Source organism: Balaenoptera ricei, chromosome 3 (assembly GCF_028023285.1).
Source record: "Balaenoptera ricei isolate mBalRic1 chromosome 3, mBalRic1.hap2, whole genome shotgun sequence".
Taxonomy (NCBI): Eukaryota; Metazoa; Chordata; class Mammalia; order Artiodactyla; family Balaenopteridae; genus Balaenoptera; species Balaenoptera ricei.
The window spans coordinates 177,395,843-177,409,034 of record NC_082641.1 but is presented as its reverse complement, the minus strand read 5'-3'; the positions used below and the strand labels follow the sequence as shown (position 1 = coordinate 177,409,034).

General features: G+C 41.6%; 1 protein-coding gene across 1 annotated transcript in view; it reads left to right on the top strand.

Moving 5' to 3' along the window:
- Positions 1 to 12,699, top strand: part of VAV1 (vav guanine nucleotide exchange factor 1) — a 55,720-nt gene extending 43,021 nt beyond the window's left edge. The window contains exons 22-27 of the mRNA XM_059919861.1: positions 1,368 to 1,399; positions 5,367 to 5,483; positions 6,962 to 7,049; positions 8,995 to 9,109; positions 10,417 to 10,568; positions 12,401 to 12,699. Of these exons, the coding sequence (XP_059775844.1) occupies positions 1,368 to 1,399; positions 5,367 to 5,483; positions 6,962 to 7,049; positions 8,995 to 9,109; positions 10,417 to 10,568; positions 12,401 to 12,454 (558 nt within the window). The 3' untranslated portion in view covers positions 12,455 to 12,699. The remainder of the gene's footprint in view (positions 1 to 1,367; positions 1,400 to 5,366; positions 5,484 to 6,961; positions 7,050 to 8,994; positions 9,110 to 10,416; positions 10,569 to 12,400) is intronic.
- Positions 12,700 to 13,192: the final 493 nt, after the last annotated feature.

Sequence of the window (13,192 nt, the reverse complement as noted above, 5' to 3'; positions counted from 1 at the left end):
TGTTAACGTTTTGTCCCATTTGCTCTATCATCTTTCTCTGCACAATCTATTTATTTAAAAAATGTCTATTATTTATTTTTCCTGAGATACTTCAAAGTAAGTTTACAGACGTATTTCTCCTTCATCTCTGAATATCTCCCAAGAACAGGAACCTTCTCTTGTATAATCATAGCATGATTTTTAAAAACATGAAATTCAACAAGGACATTATACTATTATATAAATTATTATATATGATATAAATCATTATATATTATGTAATCCAGAGTACATGTTTATACTTTTCCCAAAAATATCTTTGACTTTTTTTTTTTTGGCTTGGGGTCATTTCTCCACTGTGGAGTTACATTATGAATTTCCAACTCCATCAATTCCTGCGAAGTTACATTATGAATTTCCAACTCCATCATTTCCTGCGAAATTATTAGCAGATATTCTATTGTAAAGAAGAACTGTCTCTTCTAATTTGTATATCTAGGTATTATATAAGTATGCATCTATGTATCTATCTATCATCTTTGTATCTATGTACCTGTCAATCATCTGTGTACCTATGTATCTGTGTATCTATCAATCATCTATCTATGTATCTATCTGTGTATCCATCTGTATCTGTCAATCATCTATGTATCTATCTACCTATCAATCATCTATATATCTATCTAATAATCATCTATGTATTTATCTGTGTATCTGTGTATCAGCCAATCATCTTTGTACCTATGTATCTATCAATCATCTGTGTATCTATGTATCTGTGTATCTATCAATCATCTATGTATTTATCTAATAATCATCTTTGTATTTAGCTGTGTATCTGTGTATCTATGTATCAATCAATCTTCTACGTGTCTATCTATGTATCTGTGTGTTATCTATCTCAGGAAATGTTCCTGGATTTTTATTTTAAAATTGTCCCACCCTTGACCAATGGGAGCCCCTTCAGGCTGGCTCTTCTGTCCTTTTGGCATGTCCCCATCATTCTTTGAGCCCTTCCTTACTTTCTAGCACAATAGCAGACTTCTCTTGTACTTTTTCTGCCCCAATCTTGGAATCAACCGTTTTCCCAAGGAGCCTGGGTCCTTTCATTGGAACATGGCATTCAGAAGTCAAGATCTGAACATCTTTCCAATTTCTGCCTACAAACGTAGCTGCCTCTTTAAAGCTGATTCATTTGAGGGTGGACTGATTTCTCCCCCTGGATTCTGGGACTGTATTTCCAGTGAAGTGCACAGTGCCTGGCACATAATAGGCCCCCAATAAATGATAGTGGAAAAAAATGAATGAATGAGTGAATGAATGTAGTGCCCTGAAGCCTGTTGCCGTGCTGGACCCTTTGCCCTGAGTCTTGGTCTTTGTGTCCCCAGGGTCCCCCTCAGGACCTGTCTGTTCATCTCTGGTAAGTAGAACCACCTTTTTAATTTTCAACTTGGAGTGCTTTGGGGTGGATGTCTGGGCTGGGCATTGGGGTGGGGATGGGGGCTACAAACCAATCAGTTATTTATTCTTCAAACCTTGGGCATTAACTGCTGGCTCCAGCCCTATGCTGGGGGCTGCTGAGGAGAGAACAGACAAAAGAAGGCCCCTGACTTTGGGACATTATGTTCTCACTGGAAGGAAAATGATGGTGATGATATAATGGCAGTTCCCTCTCCCCGCCCCCACCCCCCTTTTTTTTGAGCACCTCCTACTGATAGAGCAGTGAGGGATGGAGGTTTTCAGTGTTGCTTTGGAGCCCACTGACCTGGGTTCAAATCCTGACTCCAATATTATCCAGTTCTGTGACCTTTGGCCAGTAACTCAACTTCTCTGTGCTTCAGGTTTCCTCTCTGGAAAACAGATTAATAATATCTGCTTCATAAGGCTGTTAGGCGGTTTCCATGAGCCTATAAAGTGCTTGGCTCTGTTCCTGGCACACAAAAATCACTTTATTATCTGTTATTATTAGCACTCGCTGTTATGACTGCATTTCATGCATTCTAAAATACACATTTTTCTCCCCCACGTTTTAACATCTCTGGCATTGGAATGGCTCTTACAATTAGTGGTGTCTGAGTCTTCTGCCTAATTTTATGGGTAGTAATTTTTATTTCGTAATTGCCCACGAAAGCACAGTGAATTTTACAATCATTGGCATCTTAGATTCGGACATGCTATGGTATTGTTTTTATGACCGTGTGTCAGCACTTCAAGGACACATTCAATTCTGGTAGTAACACTTTGAAGTACATGTTATTCTTACTCTCTTTCTGCAAAGGAGGAAACCGAGGCTCAGAGAGGACAAGTGATTTGTTCAGTATCACAAAGTGAGGAAGTGAAGGAGGTCGGATTCGAACCCAAGCTTGCCTGACTCCAAAGCCTGACCTTATTACACAAAGGCCATAATAACACACCCATGTCGTGAATGCCTACCATATATGAGGTGCACCAACTGCATTATTGCCATTTGTCAAAAATGTCCCTCTGTGATGGGCAGTTTTATCCCCTCTTTTCAGAAAAGGAAATTGGGGCTCAAAGTAGCAAACTCAGTTCCCGAGGTCACAGAGCAACTAGGTGGCAGAGCCAGGATTTAAAACGTGGTCACCTGAGGCTGTGCTCACTCTGCCCCTGCCCTGCCAGATGTTGTCACCAGGTCACCAGGGCCGGAAGTGGATTGAGGAGAGTGAGACCCTGACTTTGGGTGCAACATTTAAGGGGGTGCCAAAAAACTCAGGCATCGAGATCCATACTATTTTAATGCAATATTTTAAAAAATCGAAAGCAAGGCAAAAAAGTCCGTGTTGACCAAAATACCAAAACTGTAAATAAAGACACAGGATATGATAGGGATGGGAGTAGGGAAAGGTGAATTGTGGTGAATCAGGCAACTGCAGAGTCAGATCTTGTCCTTATTTAAAATTTTGACATTTTGCTCATCACAGATTTTTTTTGAATTTATTTTTAAAATTGAGGTGAAATTTACATGACGTAAGATTAACCGAAGTGCCATTTATGTTAATATTTATGTTTATATTACATATTCACATTTATAGATCATATAATTATGTATTATATAAAATTAATACATATTATGTTATATATTTATAGCATATATTTGTATTCATATTTATATATTATCTATATTATGTATAATTAACATACATTATTTATGTTATATTCACACTTATAAATATAGTCCTATTCACACTTACATGTTATCTGTAATTATATAGTATATAATTAATATATATTGTTACATATTTACATTTATAGCATAAACATATTTGTATTCATATATGATAAATAATTCATATTTTATATCATAACTGTATTGTCTATAGTTCGCATATATTTAAATTTATGGCACAAATGTATTCATATTCCCACATATATTATCTATAATTATATAGTATATGATTAATATATATGTTATGTATTTACATTTATAGCATAAACACATTCATATTCATATTTATATATTATTTATAATTGTGTTATCTATAGTTATATTTTTTATGTTTATATTTAAATTTATGCCATAAATATATTCATGTCCACATTGATATACCATATATAATTATATATTATCTATAATTAATATATGTTATTTATGTTATATATTTACATTTACAGCATAAAATATTCATAGTCACATCTTTATTTATTTTTCACATCTATTGGGCTGGCCAAAAAATTCATTCAGGTTTTTCCATACGGAAAGACCCGAACGAACTTTTTGGCCAGCCCAATATATTTAATGGCATTTAGTATTCACATTCACAATGGTGTGCAAGCAGCACCTCTGTCTAGCTCCAAAACATTTTCATCACCCCCCAAAAAGAAACCCCATCACCTTAACAATCACCCCCATCCCCTTCCCCCAGCCCTTGACAATCACTAATGTACTTTCTGTCTTTATGGATTTTCCTGTTCTGGATGTTTCATATACATGGAATCATACAGTACATGCCCTTATGTGACTGGCTTCTCTCAGCATCATGTTTCCAAGGTTCATCCACATTGTAGAATATATCAGTACTTCATTCCTTTTACGGATGTTTTTGCACTTTAAAAATACTGCATTAAAATACTACTTATTTTACTTGTTATTATTTATCTTGATGCCTGAGTTTTTTGGCTTGACCTTTAAATTTTGTTCCTGAGGCTATGTCTCACTCTCCTCACCCTATTTCCGTCCTGGTGACCACAGAGATGGACAGACAGTGGACGCTCAGTAAATACCTGTCCAGGCATGCCAAATTCCAAGTAAAAGAAAGAAAACCCAACAACTTTTTCTATACTCACACTCTCAACAGTTCTAAAACCAAATGTGTGGGATTTTCTTCCTACATCAAACGATTCTCCAATTCTCCAGACACCGGCTTGGGTGTCCTACAATTCAATTCAATTCTGACACTGTTTGTCTGGAGTTCGCATCAGATCCCACACATTAAGGGCTCAGTCCCACGAGACAATCCCCCACTTCAGATGCCAATCACAAGCTCAGGCCACCCCTACTTCTGACCCATCGGCTATAAATGGGGGGTTCCCACAACCCCCTCCTTGGGTTTGGTAATTTGCTAACACAAACTCACAGAACTTGGAGAGACAGTTTCCTTACTAGATTACCAGTTTATTATAAAAGGATTCAACTCAGGAACAGTCAGATCAGGAACAGTCAGATGGAAGAGATGCACAAGGCAAGGTATGGGGAAAGGGGGCGGAGCTTCCACGCCCTCTCTGGGCTTGCACCCTCCCGGTACCTCCGTGTGTTCACCAACCTGTAGTCTCTCCAAAACCATTTGGTTGGGGTTTGGTTGAGGCATCATTACGTGGGCAAGATTGGTTAAATCATTGGCCATTAGTGATGAACTCAACCTCCAGCCCCTCTTCTCTCCCCATATGTAGGGTGAGGCTGAAAGTTCCAACCCTCTAACCACGTGGTTGTTTCTTCTGACCACCAGCCCCCATCCTGAGGCTATCAAAGAGCCCCCAATCATCTCATTAGCATACAAAAAAGACACTTATCACTTCGGAGATTCCGAAGGTTTTAGGAGTTACGTGCCAGGAAAGGGTGGGAGGCACAGAAACCAAATATATATTTCTTATTGTGTCACACTGAGACACAGTCACACCCAAAGGACTGAGTTGTCTCCTGCAATCCAGGGGTGAAATCTTGGGTGTGACTTACAGATATCTAATGGCCACTGCCCACTTCGGGACTCTGGCCACTGCCTCCCCCAAAGTTTACCTTGGTGTCTAAGGGTGCTGCTAGACCCAGGCTGTCATTAACTTAAAAAGAAATCACAGGGGTTGGGGGGGAAAAGCAGCCTCAATAGGGCAACATAGGGGCTGTGTGGACCTTTCTCCCTGGTGTATCTTGACAGGTACGCGGGCCCCATGGAGAGAGCCGCGGCAGAAAGCATCCTCACCAACCGCTCCGACGGGACGTTTTTGGTGCGACAGAGGGTGAAAGATGCTGCAGAATTTGCCATCAGCATTAAGTAATTCCTCCTTTCCTGACCTATCTCCCCTTGTGACCTGGGCACTGCAGGTGTTTAGGAAGAAGGAAATGTACAGTCACGATAGTTATCTTTTATTGAGCTCCTGCAGGGTCCTAGGTGTTTTTAATCTTTCTTATTTCTGTTACTTGACTGGCAACCCAGAGGAAAGAGATACGCCTCTTAAGCGAGGCTCCAGGAGGCATTTAGCATACTCTAGGAAGAGGTAGAAATGCAATCTGGACCCAAGTCTTGCAGACCCTGGCTTTCCTGCCTTACTGTTTGTTGGGTGCAGCTTCTTGCTTGTGGTGACTTGTTTCCTTGTTGGTTTTGTCATTGGGTCTTGTGATTTTAAGTGGGGCTTTCCCTGTGGGTATCTTTGCAGCCTGGGTCCCCAGAGATTTTGCATTTGCTTCTGTTGGGAATCACCAACAAGTTAATTTCTTTTTCAGGTTAAAATATTCTTGGTTAATTCGTTAGTTTCCCAGACTACACAGGTGGTTTAAGTACAAATGCTAAACCCATAAGAGGGTAGGACTGAGGTTATGAATTCTCAAGGGTGACTTTTCTGTTTTGGGTCTGAGACAAACAAGCTTTCACATGGTCCCTTCTGTGCTCATGGGTGGGTTTTTCTAGACCACCTCTTTTCCTGAGGATGTAGCTTTTTGACAGTCCACCCTTATGGAGTGTGGGTGGGTCTCAGTACCAACTCTCTACTCAACAGGGACCCAGTAACTCATCTCATGTTTCCATGTGATTAAGACATATGCTCCTCGGGAATTTCCTGGCCGTCCAGTGGTTAGGACTCTGTGCTTCTCCTGCTGGGGGCCCGGGTTCGATCCCTGGTTGGGGAACTAAGATTCCTCAAACTGCATAGCATGGTCAAAAAAAAAAAAAGAGTAAAAAGACATATACTTTTAAGTTTCATCCTCATTTTTGGCCTCTGGGGATTTCCCTTACTTTTTTGAGAGCTCAGCATTTTTTTCACGGCATTTCCAGGGGATTTTTGAGTAGGAGATTTTTTTGGTTATCTAGTTCTTCATATTGGCAGAACCACTTCTGCCAATTCATGCCTCTTCCTGGTCCTTACTAGTCTGTGGTCCTCCATATTGGTGGAAATGGATCCCTTCTCACACATCCTTTAGATTCTATGGTCATTCATATTGGTGGAAGTGGAGATTGCATCCTATCTACTCTGCAACAGTGCTTTCTTTATAAGGTATTTTTGACTTCTCAACAACCCCGTAGGTCAAGGAAGATGATTCCTGTTATATGGAGGAAGAAATTAAGGTTTAGAGCAGCAAAGGCTCCAGGGAAGGGATCCTGTTGGGCTCCAGTGGTCGCCCCCTCCCTGAAGTAGCCAAGAACGCTTCTTCCATGGTTGGGGGTGTGTAGCATGGGGCTGAGACTCGACAGGAGATGGGCCTGAATTCCCAGACTCAGGACCCAGTGACCATCTCGCTCTCTTTCCCTGCTTCCAGGTATAATGTTGAGGTCAAGCATATTAAAATCATGACAGCAGAAGGACTGTACCGGATTACAGAGAAGAAGGCTTTCCGGGGGCTTATGGTAAGGGCCAATGTATCCCTAACCCCAGCCTTCCAGAATCTAGGTAGGACCCTCTCTGAAGCTTCACCTTGGGACCCCCTTTCCTACATTCAGAACAGCCCTTCCAAGAGGCACTATGGAGCAACTGGCTTTAAACTCATTTTCCTAATCATCAACACTGAGAATAATAATAATAACAACAACAACAGTAGCAGCAGTGAACATTTACAAAGCACTTACTGAGTGCCAAACATATTATAGATAGGACTGCACTTCATCCCCTCAACTCACTCTCTGAGTTCCCATTTCACACACGGGGGAAACTGAGATTTAGTCCTCATCTGGTATCACAGAATGGCAGAGCCCCTATTTTTGTCAGATGTCAAGATTTAGCTCTGCCTAATCTGCTTAATGACCATTTCACAGAGACTCCAAATGCCTTTCAAGTGTTTTTGCTTCTATTTGGTGCCCTATAATTTTGGGCTGTCTTTTAGACATCTTAATTAAGCCCATTGGTTTAAGGCACATGAATCCTACCCATGGTCTGTGGATGCTTGAGGATCCTTTGAATCCTCTGAAAGAAAATCCAGAATTTTGCATGTATCTGCATTTTTTTTGGAGGAAGGTATCTCAAATTTCACTTGAGCCTCAAATGGATCTTTGACTGCCCAAAAGGTTAGGGACTGTTCACTCATTCCACAAATCTATTTTGCCCCCAAACATTTTACTCTTAAAAATTTACCTCCCCCCATTTTTATTTCTGAAAAATTACTGAAATGTTGCTGGAATAGTGTCATGGATATCTGTGGACCTTTCACCTGGATTTACTGATTGCTAATATTCCTCCTCTTTTACTTTCTCTCTCTCCCTCTCTCTCTCTGCACACACACTCACACATTTATTCTGCACTATTTAGGAGTAATTTGCAGACATCATGATCCTTCCTATAAGTACTTTAGCATGACTATCAAAGAGCCAAGACATTCTCTTGCCTCACTACTGTATCATTATCACAGTCAGGAAGTTGAACATTGATACAAAATTATTATTATAATACACAGCCCATTTTCCAAGCTCCCTGATTGCCCGAATTATGTCTTTTATAACCTTTTCCCCCTAGGATATAATCAGGGGAATCACACATTCCTTTCATCTCCTTAGTGTCTCTTTTAATTTGCGATAGTTCTCCAGTCTTTTATTTATTTCTTTGGTCTTTCATGACTTTGGAACTTTTGAAGTCTAGAACCCCAAAACATAAGACATTTTGTTTTGCAGAATGTTAATGTTGACTTGCCTGTTTCCCCACTATTAGAATCAGGTTGAGCGTTTGTGGAAGAAATATTCATAAACGCAACACATCTGGGACTTGAATTCAGATCAATTTATTATAGAGGCCAGCTCTTAGCTGCTACACCCTATTGCCTGACCTGGGACTGAATTCTGGATCTGCCCTTTTCCAACTGTGGGACCCTGCACAAGCCTTCTCTGTGACTCAGTTTCTCCATTTATAAAATAGGGGACTCATCAATGTTTTCACCTCCCATGATTATTAGGAGGTTTTGATGATGTGTGGTTGCACACTGACCAGCACACAGTAGGTACTTCGTAAACAGCATTTATTATTATTACAATTATTTGTAAAAATAGTGCTCTTGACACCCATGGAGGGTTGGTTTTGGTGAGCTGGTCATCAGGCAAGTTGATTATTTGGTAAATTTATCATGAAACAAACTGGCTGTTAGGAGAACTGTCTTGAGACAATGTGATTTCTTCACCATAAAATGGTCCTGGCTGACCAGGAAGAGAGTGAGCTCCCCATCATGGGGAGCATTCAAGGCGTCTTTTTCCAGGGAAGCCAGAAGGAGGACCTGTTTCACATGAGGCGTTGGATGTGGCTCCTTCCATCTGTGTCCCCATCGTGGGCTGGCCCTCTGGGAGAGCATCTGTCCTGCTGTTTTCTTTGCAGGAGCTGGTAGAATTCTACCAACAGAATTCTCTGAAGGATTGCTTCAAGTCACTGGACACCACCCTGCAGTTCCCATTCAAGGAGCCTGAGAGGAGAGCCATCAGCAAACCACCAGGTAGGCTGTCTCCAGCTGGGGGCCTGCTGTGCCAGCTCCTTCCCATTGTGGAGGGAAAGTTTGGGGGTGCTATGGACATTCCTTCCTGTGGGCATGGAAAAGTCCTATCTGTGAAACAGCTTGAACTAATTCCCACTTCCAGTTTGTCCCTTTGCTCTTGAGAGATTTGCATATCCATTTACTTGGATGAAAGGGTTTACTTTCATATTTGGGAAGATGAAGACACTAGGAACCAGAAGGGTCCTCACCTACACATTTTAAGCCTTTATTTTTGTATCAATATCAGGCATTAATTAGTATCAATAACCTTCTCCCACAGAAAGGCAAGACCTTTAGTACACCCTTTCTTCCCTTTTCCTTTGTATCTCTTACTCACCTAGTTTGTTGAAGTTATTTGGAATGTAGGCTACGGTTTGCTATGAATGAAAACAATCATGCCTTATATTTTAGGAATTTTTTCTTCACCATTGCATTTCACTTTGCAAATTCAATATCGAGAATTATTTAGACTGTCTATATTTCTTGTTTTCTGTGTTTTTCTTTATTTTTAAAATTTCTTATTCTGATTCAAATTTTATTTTTCTGGAGTGCATTTTGGAGTACGTTTTTCAGAAAAGTCGCCTGGGTGGTGGAGTTTCTGAATTCTTACATGTCCAAAAAATTTTTAAAGAGGGATTTTAAAATTAATTATTGTTAAAATGTTTACCAATAAAATAACAATTCACCACTTAAAAAGTTATATTTTTGAAAAAGCAACACCAGCATAACATTAGGACACTGAGACCAAAATTATCCCTATTCTCATCACCCAATCAAATAAATGTTTCTGTCTGCAAGTTACTTATTCATCCTGGTGAATATTTGGATGTCCAATCTTAGCATATTTGCAGAAATACTACAAATTAATGTTATAGTCTACAATATCACTTCATATTGTACTTTGGAAAGTTTTTCCCTTTCTTATCTTTCTCCCTCTCTTTTTCAACCCTTGGACTTCTTTAGTATAATTAATATTATCTAGAATGAGAACTTCCACATCTTTCTTTCACTATGAATATATACGTAACATTTAAAAGATCATAACTGGTATTATTTTCTAAATTTGGATGCTGGTTGGGCTAGAAGGCTGATTCTGGGAAGACAGCTGTGTACTCTCAGAACACAGGGCACCCAACACTCAGCGGAAAGAAGCATTGAGGGGCCCTTCTTCATCCTGGTCTATTGGAGCATTGTCCCCCCACTGCCCCCAGACGGTAGGTGTGTGTCTGCTCCAGGGCCCTTTCCCACTTCTGCTCTCTCCCACACAGCAGGGAGCACCAAGTATTTTGGCACAGCCAAAGCCCGCTATGACTTCTGCGCCCGGGACCGATCGGAGCTGTCTCTCAAAGAGGGTGACATCATCAAGATCCTTAACAAGAAAGGGCAGCAGGGCTGGTGGCGAGGGGAGATCTATGGCCGGGTGAGTTGGGGCGGAGTTTGGCAGCCCCAGGGAAGGGGTGTGGGGTGAGCTGGCTCTAGTGAAGCTCTACGGAATGATGGAGTGGAGTGAGTGGGCAGGGGCTCATGTGAAGGGCTTCCCTGGTAGGAACGGATGAAGGGACAGAGATTTTATTTATGCACCTTGCATTTATTTATTGAGCACCTACTATGTGTCGGGCATTTAGCTGGGTGCCAAGGAGACAAAAATGAGCACAGTACAATCACTGCCCTCCTGAAACTCATAGTTTGGTGAGAAGCACAGACCTGTAACCATGCAGTTACAACAGTGAGTGGTTGAGATTGAGATGGGGAATCATAAGGCACCTTGGGAGCCCCCAAGGAACCCCCAGCTCATCCTGGGAGCAGGTCAGGATGCCTTCTGAGAGACCAAGCTGATCACTGAGGGATGAGTTAAGTCAGCCAGGTCATGGGTGGTGGGAGGTGTGGGAAAGTATTCCAGAGGAAGCAGCACGTGCAAAGGCCCTGGGGTGAGAGAGTGATTGGCATGTTTGGGGAACACGAAGGGAGGGATTTTTCTATCTTGTTCGCTGCAGTATCACCAGTGCCTGGAACAGTGATTGTCACATAGTATGTCAATCAATATTTATTGAATGCATGAAAAGGCAGAACTGAGACCAACCGCTTTTGCCTTTTGTGATCTTTTGTCTGCCTGAATTTGGACTTTCAGGAGGGAACTCAAATTTTCTCAAAAAAGTTTCTGTCTGGTTCTTATTTTTGTCTCACAAGGCAGAGAGTATTCTTTATTTCATCTGCTGATGAATTCCTAGCCTCTAGAATACTGCCTTGCTTGTATTGGTTTCTCAAAAAATATTTGTTGAATGAAGATAAAGACACTGGTTAGAAGCTTCAATTCCACCAGAGGGAAACATGTGAAAAGTGACCTAGATAATTGCTTAGGTGAACAGTTTTAGGAACCTTGGAGGGTAAATTTAGTGTGTGGTAGAGAACAGTTAGGGCTTGAGGGGGGATTTTGGGATGTTTAGGAAGGTTTGGGCTGTAAAGAATTCATCCATCCATCCATCCATCCATCCATCCATTCATCCTTTATTTCATCCATCCATCCTTTATTCCATCCATCCATCATTCCATCCATCCACCCACCCATCCATCCATCATTCCATCCACCCATCCATCCATCCATCCATCCATCCATCCATCATTCCATCCACCCACCCATCCATCCATCATTCCATCCATCTTTTTTTTTTAACATCTTTATTGGAGTATAATTGCTTTACAATGGTGTGTTAGTTTCTGCTTTATAACAAAGTGAATCAGCTATACATATACATATATCCCCATATCTCCTCCCTCTTGCATCATCCATCCATATTTTCAACAAATATTTATTAAGTATCTGCTGTGTGCCAGGAACTATTCTAGGCTTTTGGAACTCAGTGATGAATAAGACAGACAAAAATCCCTGGCCTGTTGTAGTGAAGGGAGGGGAAACAGACAAGAAGCCCATAAACAAGTAACATATATAATCAATTAGATGGTGAAAAGTGTTACGGAAAAGCAGGAAGTGGGGATAAGGACAGTTGGGGTGGATGGCGTTTGCAATTTTAAATAGGACGGTTAGGAAGCCCTTACTGATAAGGTGACATGTAAGTAAAGGACTGTAGGAGGTGGGAGTGGTCAGCTGAGGGTGTATCTAGGGGAGGTACTTTCTGGGGTAGAAGGTATGGCAGGTGCAAAGGCCCTGAGGTAGGAGGGAACCTTCCTGGTGTGTCGGGGAACAGTGGGAGAACATGCAGAGGCTGCCCTGACCACTTCCCTGTCTCTTTCCAGGTTGGCTGGTTCCCCTCCAACTATGTGGAAGAGGATTATTCTGAGTACTGCTGAGCTTTGGCACATTGGCAGAGAGATGAGAGACTCTAGGCTCTGAGCCTGGGACGAACAGGCAGTGAGGCTAGGGGCTGTGATAGGTCCTGGCGGGCTGAGAGTCCCTGATGGACTGTGGAGGGCTAGCGTCCAGCTGGCAGGGCTCCTGGGATGGTGCCCTGCCATGGTTAATTTATAATACACTGATTTCCTCTTGGGTCCCCTTGAGAAGGCAGGGCTCAAGTCAACCGCTTTTAATAAAATGATGAATGGATGGACTTGCGTCAGACCTGGGAACGGAAAGATGGGAAAGGGCACTGGGACACAGACAAAAGCCCCCTCACTAATTCCTGCTTTCCAGCTCTCTCACCTTTCTCTGCCATTTAAAAGAAAACCTGAAATATGAAATGGGACCCCCACGTGGCAGGAAAGAATTTTACGCTCACAGATTCCAGGTCACAAAAATGTAACTCTCATTTTTTTTTTCTGTAATAGGACATAATTACTATTTGGAGCCTCTCCAGTTCTGCTAAGTGGTAAAAACTTCATCTCAGTTGAATCTGGGTATCCTGAGTCAATTCTCTCCAAGGTCATGTTTCAATTCCAGGGGCTTTGGCACTGGAGTGTTGGAAAGGCTGCTGGTTCTTGGTGGTAATCTTCCATCACTGCCTCCTGCTGAGACGTCATTGCTTCTGTTTCATCTTTGGTGCCTCTGCATTTTCCACATCCCTCTTGGCTCATGCAGCGCATCTGGCTGTT